The sequence below is a fragment of the Ptychodera flava genome, chromosome 17 (assembly GCF_041260155.1).
Source record: "Ptychodera flava strain L36383 chromosome 17, AS_Pfla_20210202, whole genome shotgun sequence".
NCBI classification, from domain to species: domain Eukaryota; kingdom Metazoa; phylum Hemichordata; class Enteropneusta; family Ptychoderidae; genus Ptychodera; species Ptychodera flava.
Genome location: NC_091944.1, coordinates 27,738,482 through 27,758,387, shown reverse-complemented (window position 1 = coordinate 27,758,387; position 19,906 = coordinate 27,738,482). Strand labels below are relative to the sequence as shown.

At 36.7% G+C, this 19,906-nt stretch overlaps 1 protein-coding gene across 1 annotated transcript; it reads left to right on the top strand.

The window, feature by feature from the left end:
* Positions 1-5,149: 5,149 nt before the first annotated feature.
* On the top strand, positions 5,150-19,576 carry LOC139115951 (monocarboxylate transporter 13-like). Its single transcript, XM_070678413.1, has 7 exons — positions 5,150-5,363; positions 12,118-12,361; positions 13,077-13,262; positions 15,036-15,634; positions 16,226-16,430; positions 16,877-17,041; positions 18,196-19,576. The coding sequence occupies exons 2-7, from the start codon at positions 12,154-12,156 to the stop codon at positions 18,417-18,419; spliced, it is 1,587 nt and encodes a 528-aa protein (XP_070534514.1). The 5' UTR covers positions 5,150-5,363; positions 12,118-12,153; the 3' UTR covers positions 18,420-19,576.
* Positions 19,577-19,906: the final 330 nt, after the last annotated feature.

Below are 19,906 nucleotides of genomic sequence, written 5' to 3'. Positions count from 1 at the left end.
AGTTTGTCACATGAAACATCTTGAACAGTTATAACTCATGAAAGACAGGAGTCAAAAACATATGGGACAGGTAACAAAGTGATATAAATTATCAATTGTGTACAAATGCACAGATATTGTTATATGTTTTATATTCGAAAAAAATGTTCATAGTTCTCTAATAGACTACCATGTATAGTGAATCATTATACACAGATTCACCTATTTTTGTATTAAAAACAAAGTTATTCATACACCTATGGCCACTTTACTGTTGAGAAAGCCTGTCTGGTGCAAGCAGAAATTATGTTTGTATAAAAGAAACAAAGTGGTGGTCGGTGTAATAAATGTAAAGTTCACTATCGGCACACAGCAGTTAGGATTGAGGTAACGTTCTACTAAAATGTCTCGCCTGCCCAATTCCCAGTAACACCACCGCACTGTAGATCTAGAGACACTGTAAGTCTGCACTCAGACAATGAACATCAATATCAACCGAACGGTTACAAATATCATCAGGGTAAACCCTTCAGTGAGGACATAGCAGGCTTGATTTATAAGAGAATGTGGTGGCAATCCGGCATCTGGCGAGGTACCACGAGGAGCTTACTAAGAAACAAGCAAGTGTTTTACCAATTATCATGTTGCTTCAGACTTCAGAAAGCATCTTGGGGACAGATGTTCGGACTTTCATTTTTTTGCACTTTAGACGATGAATTCCAAAGGAACCACCCAGTAGATGTGTTAAAATAATCTTATTGCTCCGGCGCCTTTGATATGGTTGTAACTATCTTAAAATTGTCTCCCCTTTTCCTGGATTTCGTCAAGAAGGGTGTTTTGTTTGTTTAATTTTCTCTTCTATGTTTCAAAGAATGGTTTGTTTTTGGTGAAAAAAGACAAGCTATGGATGCGCATGAAATTTTGCACACGCTTTAGCCATTACGTGAGGGCAACCGCCTGTAGACTCCTGGGAGTAACCGTGCTAGAGCCGATGCCTGTAACACCCTAGACTAGGTTCAAGTCTGTGATTTTGTAAAAAAATAAAGTCATATCAGCAAGTTATTGCGCATAAGTGTTACTTTTCCTGCGAAACGCGCTGGCCTGGATGACCGCAATGCGCGCTCGTACTCTCTATTCACCAAGTTGTGTAATAAAATCATGATTTGCGCATGTGTAGATCGAGTAAACGCGATAGGTAAATAAGTTTCAGTGAGAATCTTGATTCTAACTACAACTCTACGACATGTATAATACATCACATTCAAATAATAGGTTTATTCACATACTTGTGTCAAGTCAATCGTTTCCCTAACGGGCTCTGTCATTTCTTTCGGGGGATTGGCTCAGAGGGGAGCCAGGAAAAACAAATAACCGAACAAATAAATGAATTAATAAAAAATAAACAAACATACAAACAAGCATACAAATACATAAATAAATCATAAACACACTGACAAACATAAACAAGTAGACACAAAAACAAACAAACATACAATATCATAGAACCTTGAATAAATAACATACATGTTGTTATGTTGCATGAGCTAGCTGTTCAATCAAACATATCAATCTTTTCGCAATATGCTGTTGTCTCTAACACTCACACACATACATTATATACATACACTCACATAAACATACAAAACAATTGAACAAACAAATGTATAAACACATGCACATATATAAACATAATATTAATAATATATCATTCATGTATATATATATATATATATATATATATATATGTATATATGTATATATACTTATAAAATGTATATATATTATATTGATATATATATGCATGTGTGTATACATCTATTCGTTTATTCGTTTGTATGTTGTTATTTATTCAACGTTCTATGATTTGGTATGTTTTGTTTGTTTGTCTGTTTATTTGTTTATGTTTGTCCGTGTGTTTATGATTTATTTATGTATTTGTATGCTTGTTTGTATGTTTGTTTTGTTAGCTACTATAGACTATAGTCTATAGAAGCTATTGGGATGGGTATCCGTCCGGCGTCCGTCGTCAGTCTGTATGTATGTATGTATGTATGTATGTATGTATGTATGTATGTATGTATGTATGTATGTATGTATGTCCGTTTGTGAGGCGTCCGTCCACTCAAATATCTTGAGAACCGCAGTACTTACTGATTTGATATTTGTTGTGTAGATGAAAAATACGATTTTGAGAACTATTTTTGTTAATTTTTGATATTGTTGAAAATAGGCAAATTAATGCCAAAAAAGGTGTTTTTGGTAAAAAATCTTCTTCTTCATAACCGCTGGTCAGACAGCTTTGTTATTTGGTATACAGGTCCCTAGGGGTAACCCAACTTGGACTTGTTCAAATTGTGATGAAATATGCAAATCTGTATTTTTAAGGAATTTTTTTTGTCATTTTTGGTCAAAATTTGACTTACATTGTATGTAATTCTTGTACTGTATAAACCCTATCAATTCACCCAGAAAAAAATAATTAATATGATTTTAAATAATTGAATTAATTAGGAAATCATCAAAGCCAAAATAATTTTAGTGTAGAATTATCAGAAAGTTCAACTTTTTTTGACAGTTCATAGTGAAACCATCTTGGAGGATTAAAACATGTAAAGGCAACTTTCCTGAATCCCAACTTTGACATATTCTGAACCGTCATTTATTGTGCCCTGTATGTTATCTAAAAGAAATTGCTCAAAATAGTCAATAGAGATAGAGATAGAGAAAGTTCTAATTTCCATTTATGGTTGACTTGGTAAGGATAAAATAAAATTACTTTTTGAGGAAAAAAATAGAGTGGTCAATTAAAAGAGTGGTCAAAGTGATAGGGTTTTTATGGTAAAGCTGGGCTGTATAAAGATTCCTCATGTGCTATTTATAACAATTATGCAATCTGTGTAAACAGTGCAATGAAAGTGTAACATGATTCCTTATAATGCTTTTGATGACCTTGAACTTCTTAAGTTTCAAACCTTTGTCTCTTCAGTGTGCTTTCTCTGAGTATGTACAGTCTCAACTTATTAAACAGAACTCACAATGTTAATCAAAGATATCCACCTTCTTCATCAATACATGTATCACAAAAGGTTATTCTCTACATAACTCAACAGAGCTCTGTCAACTGTTGAGTTGCTTGTTCTTTCAAAACCGCTGGTCAGACAGCTTTAATATTTAGTTTACTTGTCCGTAGGATGACCTTAGTGAGATGATTTCATACAGTCAGGAAATACTTAATTTTGTATCCATGTCTATAGTAGCTTCAGGGACTTTGGCCCTATGTTTGATTTATTTATTCGTTTGTTTGTTCGTTTGTTTTTCCTTGTGTCCTGTGATTGGGTTGCATTGAAATTAAATGATCGATTTGGAGAAGAGGCTGCCATATTTTTTGGATAAAAGGGTGACATTAATATTCACAAAACAGATCTGTCAAATCAATTAGGAAATGAAAAAAACTGACAGTGCATTGCATTACTAAACCCGAAGACTAGAGAGACCAGATATGAACTGTAAATGCTCACGTGTTTCATTATATATTGCAGTTATGTGTAAATTTTAACCTTTGAGACATGTTTGCAACTTCATTGAAAGTATCATGATCAACATAATGAACAATATTCACCACAAATTAACTCTATACGTCAATAAGTATTCAAATATGTAATTAGCTGAAATAAAAATAATTAATTTCTTTGACGGCTGTCATTGTATCACCACTTTATATAGCAAGTCTAATTGCCTTTGGTCAAGTCTTTCAAACTATATATTCAAAACTTTGAAAGCTCATTAGATATGCAAACTATAAATTAGCTGAAAAACTTAAGTGCGAAATGACTTCCTACATTGGTATAACCTGGTATAATCATCAATGTACATAGCATGTTATACCAACTTTGATCAAATAAATCCAAGAATATATCCCTAATAAGGAAAGTTCATTAAGTACACAAATTAGGAATCGGCTGAAGCAAAAATGCCTAATGCCTTTCAATAATGTTAGCCTACATAATAGTATCTTTAATGTACATAGCAAGTTTCATCAATTTTGGTCATGTAAATTCAAATATATATCCCAAATGTCAAAAATTCAATAAATATGCAAATTTGGAGCTGAATGAAGTAAAAATGCTGAATGACTTTCAATAATGTCGTATCATAGTACCTTTAATGTACATAGCAAGTTTCGTCAACTTTGGTCTAGTCAATACAGATAAATATCCCTGATTATGAAAGTTCATTAAATATGCAAATAAGGAATTGGCTAAAGTTCAAATGCTTAATGACTTTCAATAATGTTCTATCATAGTATCTTTAATGTACATAGCCAGTTTCATCAACTTTGGTCTCGTCAATTCAGACAAATACCCCTAATTAGGAAAGTTCATAAAATATGCAAATTAGGAATTGGCTGATGTAAAAATGCTTAATGACATTTAATAATGTTCTATCACAGTATCTTTAATGTACATAGCAAGTTTCATCAATTTTGATCATGTACCTTTAAATATACATCCTTAATTTCAAAAGGTCATTAAATATGCAAATTAGGATTTGGATGAAGTAAAAATGCTTAATGACTTTCAATTAGGTTAAATCATAGTATCTTTAATATGGATACCAAGTTTCGTCAATTTTAATCAGGTAAATTCAGATATATACTCCTGATTAGGAAATTTCATTAAACATGCAAATTAGTAATTATCTTTCATGTCACCCCTTAATATCTTTCAAAGCTGATATATCTTGGTGTGATTAACATTTGTAGCGAATCTCATCAAAGTGTGTGCAGTCTTTGTCAATATATATCAGTTTTTTCTAAAATCATTAATTATGCAAATGAGCAAAAAGTAAGCAAGCCACACCCACCAAAAACTAATCAGTTCTTGCCATTTGCAAACTGAATCTATGTACCAGATTTGATTCTGATCTGATGAGCCGTTTTTGAGATATTGAGTACACAGACAGACAGACAGACAGACAGACAGACGGACAGACAGACAGACAGATACACAGACAGACAAACATCGCTGCGACATATGCTCACGTGTGTCAACACGTGAGCAAAAAATCATTTGATTCGCACTGTGGGAGGACGGTTGAGTGGGAAAAGGTACAATGACTGTCCCTTTAGGAGGAGCAACAATGGCGAGGTCATGTTATCACTCGAATGATGACGTTGTAGGTGTCGTTTCGTAAGCCATCAGCTGGATAGAAGCACTGTAACATGAGTAAGTAATCTCGTCCTGTTTGCTTCATAGGAATGATGAACGGTTGCTACACTGAAAGAATACCCATCGATCGCTAGTCCTCATCAGGCGCCGTGCTTCCCCACGAGTGAAAAGAAGCTATATTTGGCTGTGGATACAGGCAAATGCGCCAGCTAGAATGTAAGTTCCTTCGACAGTGTATGGTTCATTCGCAACGCTCATTCTCTACTTTTTACAGGGTCAAGTGTGGTAACTGGTCGTTTCTGCCCATGTCGTTTCTGCCTCTCAATTTTCGCCCCAAGTCATTTCGGCACCGCAACCTAAGACGTTTCGGCATCCCTGTTTCAATTTTTTTCAAACTATTTAGTTATTGACCGACCCGTCATATTCGTAAGCGTGACCACAGTCGCTTGGTGGGCTGTTCAGCTTTGGGACTATTCGCCCCATAGACGAGTGTACAGAAGCAAGAAACAACCCGCTTCTGTACACTCGTCTATGGGGCGAATAGTCCCAGAGCTGAATAGCCCACCAAGGGACTGTGGCGTGACCTTAGCGTTCTGACCAGTACTTTTATGTGCATTTTGTGTGACTCTTGCCGTGCTGTTTCGGCACCGCTATCAAACATTTTCCGTGTCGGCGGCTATTGCTATCGACATCACAAAGATTAAAGCATGAACTACGTGAATGTTTAGGGAGCGTTCAGTTATTATGGCCGGGGGTGGGCCGGCAAATTCTTCCTGCGCACCAGTCAAAATAAGTGAACCCCCCTACCCATTGTACAAAAAAATTGATGACCCCCCTTTCAAGATGACAAAAATTTCATGACACCCCCTCCCCCTCACATTGCTTGAGTAAATTAGCTGCACACACAAACACCTCAGGGGTATGGAGCGATAGAATCCCCCAAAAAAGAGCTTAGATTTTTTCAAATGACCTTCCTTACAAACTCAAAAGGTATTAATGCTCAGATTTCCCACTCTGACTTGCTATAATTTTGAAATTACCCCTCAAAGGGGTTGGACAGAAATTACTGGTGGATCGCAATATTTTTGCGCAAGCGTGCGTGTACATATTTTGATATTTGGATTTAATTAAAAATCAGCTGTTGATGATGTTGATTCACTACACATGGTATACATATATTTTCTCATACATGTATGAGGAATCTATGTAATACTTTCTCAATGCAAAACTATATCTATGCATTTATAGATATTTGGTAATTTACATAAATGTACTTAAATGAAATAGGGTTGTTACAACTGGCATGTGGACAAAAAGTTTGACCTTAGAATTTCACCAAAAATGTTCATCCACTATACATGGGAGTCAATGATAAAATTGTGAATAATTTTTTTTCAATGATAAACTTGGTATACTTGTGCATATACAGACGTTCAATAATTAACATAAGTGTACTTGATTAGAATATGATGGTTAAAGGTGTATATTATGTGTACAAGAAATCTGATTATGGAATTTCACTGAAAATGTTCATCCACTATACATGGGAGTCTACGAGGAAAGTATGAATAATTTTTTTCCAATACAAAAATAGGTAAACCCACGTATTTATGTACTCTCGATTATTGATATCAATGTACTTGATTAGATTAGGGTGGGAACAAATGGATGTGTTCGCCAGAAATTGGATTTTGCAATTATACCAAAATGTAGATGCACTGTACATGGGAGTCTATGAGGAAAATATGAATAATTATTTCCAATACAAAACTATCAAAATCTGTGTATTTATAGACGTTTGATAATTCATTTTAAAGTACTTAGATAGCCTAGGGTGGTTAAAGGTTGATATGTGTGCAAGAAATTAGATTTTGGAATTTCACCGAAATGCTGATTCACTATACACTGGAGTCTATGAAAAACTTGAAACTAAGAATAATTTTTTTACAATGCTAAACTAAATTAATTTGTGCTTTTATAGGTATTTGATAATTGATACAAATGTAATTGATTCAAATTGGGGTATTTAAAAGTTCAGATGTGGACAACAATTATGATATTGGAATTTCACCTAAAAGTATTATTTAACTTTTCGTGGTACTAGTAGTCTCAGTACAGGTAACTGTTAATAATTTCCCTGACAAAACTTGCTATATCTCTAATATGTAAGTAATAGGAATTGTTCATTGCCCTCAGTGCAGTGAGCTTGATTTACAATAAGACAAGCCTCAGAGTTGTCAAGTCAAGATGTTCATGTGACAGATAATTGTACTTTTGTTCAGATTTACTGGTGAATAACTTCAGAGAATGAAATCATGCAACGAATCATTTTTATCTCCCAGAATGTTACTGAACACTGACACTTCTTTTTGACGGGACGGATACTTATGAAAATTAAGTGACCCCCCCCCCTCTGAGCTGTTTGAAAAATACATGACCCCCCCCCTTTGCAGTTTTCAAATTTGAGGTGAAACCCCCCCCCCCGGATTTTGCCGGCCCATCCCTGGACATAATAACTGAACGCTCCCTTAATAGCAGTATCTATACTTTTTTGCTCACGTGTTGACACACGTGGACATATGTCGCAGCGATGTGTGTCTGTCTGTGTGTCTGTCCGTCTGTCTGTCTGTGTACTCAATATCTCAAAAACGGCTCATCAGATCAGAATAAAATCTGGCACATAGATTCAGTTTGCAAATGGCAAGAACTGATTAGTTTTTGGTGGGTGTGGCTTGCTTACTTTTTGCTCATTTGCATAATTAATGATTTTAGAAAAAACTGATATATATTGACAACGACAGCACATAATTTGATGAGATTCGCTGCAAATGTTGATCACACCAAGATATATCAGCTTTGAAAGATATTAAGGGGTGACGTGAAAGATAATTACTAATTTGCATGTTTAATGAAATTTCCTAATTAAGAGTATATATCTAAATTTACTCGATCAAAATTGACGAAACTTGGTATGCATATTGAAGATACTATGATTTAACCTTATTGAAAGTCATTAAGCATTTTTACTTCATGCAAATCCTAATTTGCATATTTAATGAATTTTTGAAATTAAGGATATCTATTTGAAGTTACATGACCAAAATTGATGAAACTTGCCATGTACATTAAAGATACTATGATAGAACATTATTAAATGTCATTCAGCATTTTTACATCAGCCACTTCCTAATTTGCATATTTTATGAACTTTCCTAATTAGGGGTATTTATTTGAATTAACGAGACCAAAGTTGATGAAACTGGCTATGTACATTAAAGATACTATGATAGAACATTATTGAAAATCATTAAGCATTTGAACTTTAGCCAATTCCTTATTTGCATATTTAATAAACTTTCATAATCAGGGATATTTATCTGTATTGACTGAACAAAAGTCGACAAAACTTGCTATGTACATTAAAGATGCTACGATACGACATTATTGAAAGTCATTAAGCATTTTTACTTCATCCAGCTCCTAATTTGCATATTTAATGAATTTTTGAAATTAGGGATATATATTTGAATTTAAATGACCAAAATTGATGAAACTTGCTATGTACATTAAAGATACTATTATGTAAGCTAACATTATTGAAAGGCATTAAGCATTTTTGCTTCAGCCAATTCCTAATGTGTGTATTTAATTGACGTTCCTAATTAGGGATATATTCTTGGATTTATTTGATCAAAGTTGGCATAACATGCTATGACATTGATGATTATACCAGGTTATACCAATATTGGAAGTCATTTCGCACTTAAGTTTTCATGTCAGCTAATTAATAGTTTGCATATCTAATGAGCTTTCAAAGTTTTGAATATATAGTTTGAAGGACTTGACCACAGACAATTATAGCAGTCAAAGAAATTAATTATTTTTATTTCAGTTAATTACATATTTTAATACTTAATGACCTATAGAGTTAATCTGTGGTGAATATTGTTTATTATGTTGATCATAATACTTTCAATGAAGTTGCAAACATGTGGCAAATGTTCAAATTTATACATAACTGCAATATATAATGAAACACGTGAGCATTTACAGTTCATATCTGGTTAGTAATTTGATTTATAACATTACGGTCAAGCACTAGTACCTACAGGTAGCCTAGCCTTGAGCGGTGCTGAAACTTCTTGGTCGCGGTGCCAAAACAACTTGGGGTCGGAAATTGGGAGGCCGAAATGACTTGGTGCCGAAACGTCCAGAAACCGTCAAGTGTCACGTCTATCGATTGGCATCGTCACCGTTAGGGACTGTGGATAATTAAAGCTTCGCACGGAAAACGAAACTAAGTGCTTTTGGCCTGAACCCCCTCCGACCCTTCCTAAACGAAAGTTTGGAAGTGCGAAAATCTAACCATACCTCATTCAGTATCATACCTACAATCGGTAATTACGTGGCTATGAATATACAGTGTTTTCAATCGGTTTGGTTCGATCCCACAACATACAGCATCCAGTCACCTAGTTGAGAAGCAACAGACAAAAATACTCGGCCAAATCACGTCCCTCATGTGGAGGGACCATGGCCAAATCACGCTTCATGCATACGCTCTCACCACACTGGCATACCCCTTTTAAAATCAATTTTTTGTTCAGTGCCAACTCGATAACAACGCAGCTATAGTATCCAAACTTGATTGTTACGTTATTTTACACCATGTGTAAAATATTAACCACTTGTATGTCAAAAGAATGACGTAGCGCAGGTGCCATACTAGCCTGGTACACGCCAAACAGTATAGAGGTATATTTTGCGATACAGTAAAACGTGGAGCGAGATGTTGATATGAAAACATGTAGTGCGATTTTTGCGCATGATAATCGAAATACAGCCAACCCCACCCCCTAAACGAGGAAGTTACTTTTGCCTTGCGCGTGTTTTAATTATTCACGGCACCTCACCACGATCACGGTTACAGTGAGCACAGGGAACAGATGAAAGGACCCTGGGGTGGGGAGGAGGTTTTTTGTGCAACGGTTTACCTTATTTGATTTTATTAATTTTGACTGTGATATTCAAATAAAGAGTTCAACTCCACACCGTCTGACTGCTTTATAATATTACCGACAAGTCCTTATCTCCTCTTCAACATGTGTATACACCACTGTAATTGCTCCGAAAACATTGCCAACTTGCTAATCCGCTGTCCGTATCAGTGGATTAAGTGATTGAGTCAACACCACAGCCGTCAAACACGTAGTGAAATATTTTAATGCGTGTGGGACGGCTGTCATACGGTGTGGAGTTGAACTCTTTATTTGAAATATCACAGTCAAAATTAATAAAATTTCTTGTAGCAATAAAGGAAACAGTCAGACGGTTTGGAGTTGAACTCTTTATTTGAAATATCTCAGTCAAAATTAATATAATCAAATAAGGTAAACCGTTGCACCAAAAAACCTCTCTCCCCACCCCATGGGACTGATTTCTTTCCCCTATGCAGTGAGTGACTGTGCTTCTATATAAATTTCACCTCATTTTTGTAGAAAAAGATGTGGCGTCGAGCAATAAACATATTATGGTCGGCCCCTTCACTATCCAACCACCAAATCGTGGAGATTTCTTTAATTGTGATGTTCCATTAATCCTTGAATAACGCAATTAGAATTGCCGTACGTGCTGACATAGTGACAATTTAGTTTATAAAGGAAAATGTATCTGCTTTACAATAGGGCTAGATCAAGCTATTTTTCGTTCTCATTTGTGGCAACCCTTTAGTAAATTCTTCAGTAAACACACTGAAACGGGATCGACATTGCAATGGTTGAGGAAGAAAACCAATGGGCGCTGTCACCGTCTGTTGAGAAGTCTTCGTACATGGCCATGACACATGCTCGCACACGTGTGTACACACATGGTGTGTGCGGTCGTTGACCAAAAATCAATCTATTATTCTGCTTAAAGAACGAACTCTACCAACAAACTCACCATGTGTGCCCTAGCATATATAAAACTAGAGAGATCGGTCTGTTCTCCTGACAAGTTAATTATGGTTTGTGCTGTATTTTGCCAAGAACACCGGATACTGTGACTTGCTTGCTCATCGATACGCAATAGCTTGAGCAGGCGCGATGACGCCCAAGTGTTCATGGTTCAAAACAGGTGGCCCAGAGATCGGGTAATTGTTGTTGTTGTTTGTATTGTTGTTTATGTTTATATTAGTTGTCATAAGAAAGACAAAGAGCGGGACATAATATCATTACATGTATTTGAGATATCCCAACGTACACTGTCTTTCTAGTGTAAATAGGATATATATATATATATATATATATATATATATATATATATATATATATATATATATATATATATATATATATATATATATATATATATATATATATATATATATATATATAGCTTGAGCAGGCGCGATGACGCCCAAGTGTTCATGGTTCAAAACAGGTGGCCCAGAGATCGGGTAATTGTTGTTGTTGTTTGTATTGTTGTTTATGTTTATATTAGTTGTCATGAGAAACACAAAGAGCGGGACATAATATCATTACATGTATTTGAGATATCCCAACGTACACTGTCTTTCTAGTGTAAATATAGGATATATATATATATATATATATATATATTATATATATATATATATATATATATATATATATATATATATATATATATATATATATATATATATATATATATATATATATATATCTTGATGGACCAGTTCAAACGAAATATGAGCACACTGTCCTTAACGGTATTTTTCGCGGGACATAATATCATTACATGTATTTGAGATATCCCAACGTACACTGTCTTTCTAGTGTAAATATAGGATATATATATATATATATATATATATATATATATATATATATATATATATATATATATATATATATATATATATAATATATCTTGATGGACCAGTTCAAACGAAATATGAGCACACTGTCCTTAACGGTATTTTTCGTTTTTCATCTATTTCTTTCTGTAGATTGCCATTTAACGTAAGAGAGTCGAACTCTTTGCAATGACCGCCACGGGTTTGAAAGATGAGGCGTCGAAAAACAAGCCGAACCTCGCTAGAGATTGGCCGAGTCCTCCCGACGGTGGATGGGGATGGTTCATTGTCTTTGCTACCTTTCTAACCACCACTATATCGGCCGGAAATTTGTATTCATTCAGTGTTTTCTTTGCCGCATATCTGGATGCATACAACGAATCCAAGGCAGCCACAGGTTAGTTGAACTGTTTGGTGCACCTTGAAAAAGGATGGGCCAGTCGTCACAATCCTCGGTAGAGATTACCACTACTAGTAGTCACGGTGCTTGTCAGCCTGAAAATATGTAGAACGCCCTCATGTGAAAATAATTGGAAGGACGACATACAAACACCAATCATGTTTAATTTCACTTTAGCCGAGTCGATCCAGTCTTACGTGTACGAAATTTTACTTCCAAAAAAATTGTCTCAGACTTATATCATTTTTTGTGATCAAAAACACGATTGGAACTAATTTGGGATAATTTGATCTTCATACTTTCAAATTTATCAAAACTGTTGGGGGCCTTACAGCTGAATGTTGCAATATTACAAATTACTCATAAAAGCAAATGTGTAATTTGAAAAGAGAAGTTGATGAGGTTATATTTGCAAACTACTCCAAGAGTAAATCTGTGGATACTGGGTCAAACAAGAGTAAATAAATAAATACATTAATACATTTTAGTAAAAATATATATATTGTTTTACACTTGTTGTTAAGTTGTTGCTATCTGGTAGAGCAGTGCTGGTAGACTGGTACGTTCGCCTAACACTGGGGGGGGGGGATTCATGGAAACTTAAGCGTGTTTCCTACTACAATGTGTACAAGCTATGCTAAAACCAATCAAAATCTATACAGAAAATTCGTATGATTGTGACGTCACAGTGGCCTTGTTTCCTTTTTTACAGCGTGGATTGGATCTCTGGCCATTTTCACGTTTACCATGCTTGGTCCACTTAGCTTAGCCCTGTCAAGAAAATTCGGACACCGTACTTCTGTCATGGCCGGTGGCATCATGGCGTCCATTGGTCATATGTCAAGCTCATTCACTACAAATATCTACCAGTTGTATTTCACTTATGGCATTCTCATAGGTGAGACCAATGTCCTTTTTAGACAATATTTCTTTGGTTGTGTATTTCATGAATAACAGCCACAACAGACTGCCAGTGGTTTTAAAATTTGTTTTCATCTGAGATTCCCGGCGAACGCGACAAAACAATGGAAAGAAGTGATTCAATATAGTCGCAAATAAATTTATATTTTAGGCATGCATTCTAACCGATCACAGCACAAGGTATCACGAGCAATATTCATCTAGAAGTTATGAATATGATCAATAAATGTCATGTATTAAAGTGAACTTGTTTCATTATACAAGCCTTACATGTGTCTAGTGTGTGCCTATTACTTTACCCTAGCTATCTCCGTATAGTATTTCAAAGAAAACAGTCCATATCTGTTAATTTCCCTCCCTAATCCCCTTCATTAATTTTTCTGCCGATCACCAACGTAGGGACTCATCGCCCTGATCAAACAACTCGTCAGCAGCCCATAAGGTAGTAGAAGACGACGACTACCTTATGAACTGCGAGAGTGATAACAGATATGGACTGTTTTTCTTTGAAATACTAGACAGAGATAGCTAGGGTAAAGTAATAGGCACACTCTAGACACAGGTAACGCTTGTATAATGAAAACAAGTTTACTTGAATGCATGACATTTATTGATCATATTCATAACTTCTAGATGAATATTTCTCGCGATACCCTGTGATCACAGTTATGAGAAAAGAGTTAGCTATTAAAACAGAAAGGTTAGCCTAGGGGCTATTATTCTCTCCTCCTTCCACACTATTCTGCCCCCCCCCCCCCGCGTCTAATTGACCAAACTTACTTGCGACTGTGTTGTTGAGTGGTTGTGCTTCGTGCCATTATAATTTCCACTTCAAGTATGACTCCAAGATCCTTGTATGACAGATGAATACAATATGGATGTAGTATAGTCTATAGCTGGCGTACTCGAATGTCACGGTCACATAGATTAATATTTATATCTATTATTTATATCTATATAGAATTCCGTATTTGTGTTTATAGAAACACGAAGAGAGCGATTACTTGGCTCAATCACAGAGAAACATGGACAGAGTGGCAACACTTGCATGCCTTTTGTTCCATGGTCGTCTCGGTAGACTATTGGCTTTATATATTAAAATGAGCTTCAAAGGTGTTAAACTTTTTGGAGGCTTTGTTTGTATTGTGGTTGATAATTACACGAGATTATGCGAAAAATACAACGAGATGGCATCGTACTGCCAGTCGCGTAGCAACCATAGTTACTTTGTGAGCTCTCAGGCCAGAAACACTGCTTCACGCCAATCAATACATAACACGCCAGCAGTTTCATAAACATGTCCTTCCTTGACGCACGTGTAAAAGAGGGTATGACTGACCGTAAACCATTAAGTAAAACCAGACAGTATCGATCAAAGACTTTCAAATTTGGTTCAAACACACTCATTATATATTCATAAAAATATGAGAGGAATTTTTAAAACGGTAAAACTCACTTTCCTGAAGCTCAAAACACTCCTGTTTTCGCCAGCACATCAATTCCGATCAGCACCACACGACAACAACAACACAAACTTTGTCGTAAATACTTTCGCTTAACAATTGGTGAAAATCCGAAAATTACCGAAGGGTGCATGGTCGGCACTCTTCGGAAAAGAGAGCCAAGAGCTTCGTGAGGCGAGGCAAACATGGATTGCTTACGTAACCGCTTCACGCCCTAAACAATAGCCGTTTACTCTGTCTATGTTTCTCTGTGGCTCAATCTACTCCTTTTTGTTATTCCTCACCAGGTTGTGGTTTCGGCATCACTCATCTCTCCGCCATAGAGATGATGGGGATATATTTCAGGAAGAGGCTTTCAGTTGCCATGGGACTGGCTCTGGCAGGCGCTGGAATGGGCCAATTTATTATGTCTATCGGTGGCCAAGCTCTCATAGACACCTACGGGTGGCGAGGACTTCACATGGTCTTGTCAGCATTTTGTTTACATATCTGCGTAGCAGGCGCCCTCTTCAGGCCATTACAAGCGAAAAAAGAGTACTCACAGGTGCCGGAGGTCACCGACGAGAATTTACAAATGTCACATGGACAATGTAACGCCAATCAGGATGAGTGTAATGACCAGAACGGAGAAAGTAAATATTCGAAAACAAAACTCACGCCGGACAAGGACAATGATATATCGAAGTACAAAAAGGTCCACACCGAAGATAAAAACTCGGTCTCTTCAAGTATCGGAAAACAAGGACGTGCAGCATGCAATTATAGCATAACTTCATTTTTCGATTCGCTGTATGACTTTTCCCTGTTCAAGGAGCCTGTGTTTATAATTCTATTATTTGTAATGGTTTTACAAGGGTTCGGAGCGGTGACATTGACGACTCACATAGTAAGTTTAATCCTTTCCTAGTTCTGTTTTACCGAGAGCAGTGTTGTTACATCACGAACTATCAAAAACAAAGTCTTAAGTAAAAGAACGGCGCTGTTATTGAATGTCAACACGGTCACTATACAGTCTCAGTCGCGAATAGACTCTCAGCTTTTCACCGGCATACACATACTTGCTCGTTGACAACATATTTCCTACTTCTTGCAAAAAAATCAGTGCATTTTAGTCATCACAACTATATCATCAGGCATAAATCAATGAAAATATGAATAGTACAGTTTCTTGATTGGTCCTTGGATACACTCCACTCGGCAGTTACAAACCAGAGGTCGGGCTACAGAGATTAACTAGAACCCGCCGAAACACGTCAAAATTTAGCAACAAATTATAAACTCATGGCTGATTCTTATGATCGGTATACTTTTTTTGAGAAATACAGATAAAGGTATTTGTTTTATCTAAAAATATAAAATTGTTAGAAAAATTATGAAAACATGGAATTACTTTTGAATAACGATGAAGGCAGTTTCAGGGTATTCAGACCTTCATGACACTGTATGTACTGTATCTCTCCTTCGAATGTCTTTGCAGGTTAGACGAGCAAGGGACATCGGCATTTCAGCCACAAAAGCAGCCTTCATTCCAGCAGCGATCGGTTTAGGGCAGTTGATCGGACGACCAACGATAGGGGGCATTGGCAATCTACCTAAAGTGAAACCCAATGTCCTGTACGCTTTGTGTTTCGCAATATGTAGTGTTAGCGTGACCCTGTCACTGTTCTTGAATTCTATTGCAGGTAATAAATGTTTAAAACATTGCTACAAATTACAATTATTACGCACTTTGCATTCGTCGTTCACCAACGCTACTAAGGGAGTATGTATTCCGTGTAAATCTCGCCCAGCTGACTGTCCTCATAGCTGTTCATGTCCAGCTGGGGATGTAAAAAGGTGACCGAGGATGTTTCCTGACAAAATCGAGATAAGTCCACTGTTGAGACGCCCAAGCGTTACCCTTGCTTTTCGGGTAATTAATCAATAACGTGGTGAAATTTGAAACTGGCATTAATATATCTGATCATCAAGATATGAAAATTATTTTGAAAGTTTAGCGCTACGGACCTGCATTGACACTCTGCCCATCATGATTGTACAAGATCATTTATCCAAGTTTCGCAAGAAACACACAGTAAGCGATGAAATACATGACAGCTGTCTTATCTTTCGATTTTTTACGTGTCAGCTCTCATAGGATTAATGGTAGTTTTCGGTGGCTGTATGGGTGGCTATATGGTCCTCTTAAGTGTCAATATTGCTTATTACCTTGGACGCGCTAGAATCGGATATGCAATATCAGTAACATATCAATTTAGTGGAACTACGGCTCTTATCGTCGGGCCCCTCACAGGTGAGATAATTTCCTGATATAATTGTGTAGATCACCAAAAAATGAGATATATGTACCGGTAATATCTTATTTGAAACTGAGATTCAACGTTGCTTTCAAAATACTATTAGAAATTAGAGACCATAATGAGTTGCCAATCCATTCTCGAGGATCCGCTGACAGTTTGAGGATGATGAATTGCCTAACTCATTGCGCAGTGTATATCAAATCGATATACTTCAATTTGTTTACTAATTTGGCAATGTAGTTTTATATAATGAATGTCTCCCGGCACTATGATATGTATAGACTGGCCCCAGTCGCTTGGCTTTCTCTCGGCAGCAGTTAATGGCTTGCCAACCCCAGGGAGGGCGCCCTCGAGCGATGTATTCAGTCTAGGTGCCCACAGACTTGGAGCAAGTTTACCAACTCTAAACTAACTCTGTGGTCTTCATTCATCATGCAGTCGTTGCAATTTTCAGTCACAGCGGAGCGTGCCAGGTATTTAGAAAAGAAGGGTCGGCTGTGCTTTTTTGTGCACATCTGCATGGAGTATGTTTTAAAAATATTACCCCACCCAGTTAAAGTCGCCTTAAACGAAACGTAGTGGGTTGCCAAAAAGTTTTGATGTGGGAGGGGTGAAGGATATGACTGCTCATTATGAGTCAGCACATTGTGTCTAAGAACAACAAATATCGCTAATTGGGATCGCTTTGGTCAATATTGTTGCACTTCATTTATTTGGAGTAAAAAAATCTCAACATGATTAGGCAAAATTACGTTATGTCTATGTCATCGTAATTTTTCAAGTGTACTACCAGGCAAGGAAACTTAAAGACAGATAATCGCACGCCTGGGTAAGTGTGATGGCACTAGAGTGCTCATATGACAGTAATCGCAGAACCGTTCATCATAAAGTTGCACATCGAAGGAGTACAGTAACGTTTTGTCGATAAAGTGTTGTCGATATACAGTCACTCTGGACCGCAGCAAAGATCTCAGCGCCGGGTTTGTCTAAGCCTACTGCACAGCACTAGATATTGATATTACTGACCTTACGTTAGTGAAACAAAAACCGATCCTCACACGGACTTCTACCACTATGCCACGGGCAGAGCTCACATCACCCGATGTTTCTTAGCAGATTATCTAATATATCCTCGCTTCTCTCACAGGACTAATGCGGGACCATTTTGGCATCTACGACCAGGCCTTTATATTATCGGCTTGTGCTTACGGTGCGGCGACACTGCTTGCCTTTGTGGCGCTACCACTTGCCTATAAAATGGTCAAGGCAAGACGACGACGCTCCCAGCAAGCATTGGATGACGCTAAGGTAGCCGAGGAAACTGAGGAAGAGTTTACTGGCCACCCAGAGGAAATCGAGGACCGTGTTTAATAGTTATGGACACAGCGCTCGAACTGGCGAAGAAATGTTCAGTACTTCACAGGCGGCTTCCAATCGAATTGTTGATAATCAGCGAAGTGGCGTTATTTACGAATTTAAAGAGACATAACAGTAACTAATAATATTTGTTCTGCGAAACAACTCTTACACATTCGTCTTGAAATACATTACATACAAAGAAATAGTCTCACAAAAACTACACATTGTGTATGGTACTTTTCGGCCAATCGATGAATTCCAGACCTCAAGCGGAATAAATTTCCGTTGTCAACAATAATAGCGAACATTATACGGCTACAGGCTGTCTCGACATGATTTTGAAATGAAACAGTCGTAAAGAAAGTTCAGTGACTGTCGCTCATTTCTTACACAAAGTAACCTAACAATTATTAAAGGTTTGGCTGTGTTAAGGGAGAATTCAGTAATTACAGCGGATGGGCCAGGGGATCGGGGGAGGGTAACCCTTTAGAAAACTGTCCAAGGGGGAGGGTCACTTTTTATAAATCTATCTTGGGGAGGGTCACTTTTAACAAAAAATGATTTTAAGGCCAAACCTTTGATTGTTCATGTGTTGTTTCCTGAATAGGAAATTGCCGACGAAATACATTGGTTCTTTCAAATTGAATACGCACACATTATCGACAAGCTTCGCAAGCAAAGGAGATGAAGCAGTTTGCCACATTAAACATCTTGAACAGTTAAAACTCATGAAAGACAAGAGTCAAAAACGTATTGGACAGGTGACAAAGTGTATATAAATTATCAAATGTCTATAAATGCACAGATGTTGTTATATGTTTTATATTCGAAAAAAAAAATGTTCATAGTTCTCTCATACACTACCATGTATAGTGAATCATCATTTCGATGAAATTCATAAATCCAATTTCTTGCTCACACATGCATTTGTAACAACCCTAGTATAATCAAGTACATTAATATCAATAATCAAGAGTAAATAAATACACAGATTTACCTATTGTTGTATATGAAAAAAATGTTTATAGTTCCCTCATAAGATACCACGTATAGCGAATCCACATTAAGGTAAATTTCCAATATCCGTTTTATTACACACATGTCCATTTACAGCCAACCCAGTCTAATCAAGTACATTGATCAATCTGATTAAAATCAAATGTGGAATACGGCGACGTCCTCTTAATGCGTACGCGGTATTCTCTCGCTGTCGCCTCTCACTACTAGTGAGAGTCGACCACTACTAGTGAGAGTCGACAGCGAGAGAATACCGCGTACGCATAAGAAGACGTCGCCGTACTCTACATCTGATTTTAATCAGATTGGTACATTGATATGAATAATCAAGAGTACATAAATGCAAAGATTTACCTATTTTTGTATTGAAACCAAATTATTCATACATCCATGGCATCTTTACTGTTGAGAAAGCCTGTCTGGTGCAAGTCAGAAATTCTGTCTGTATAAAAGAAACAAAGTGGCGGTCGGTGTAATAAATG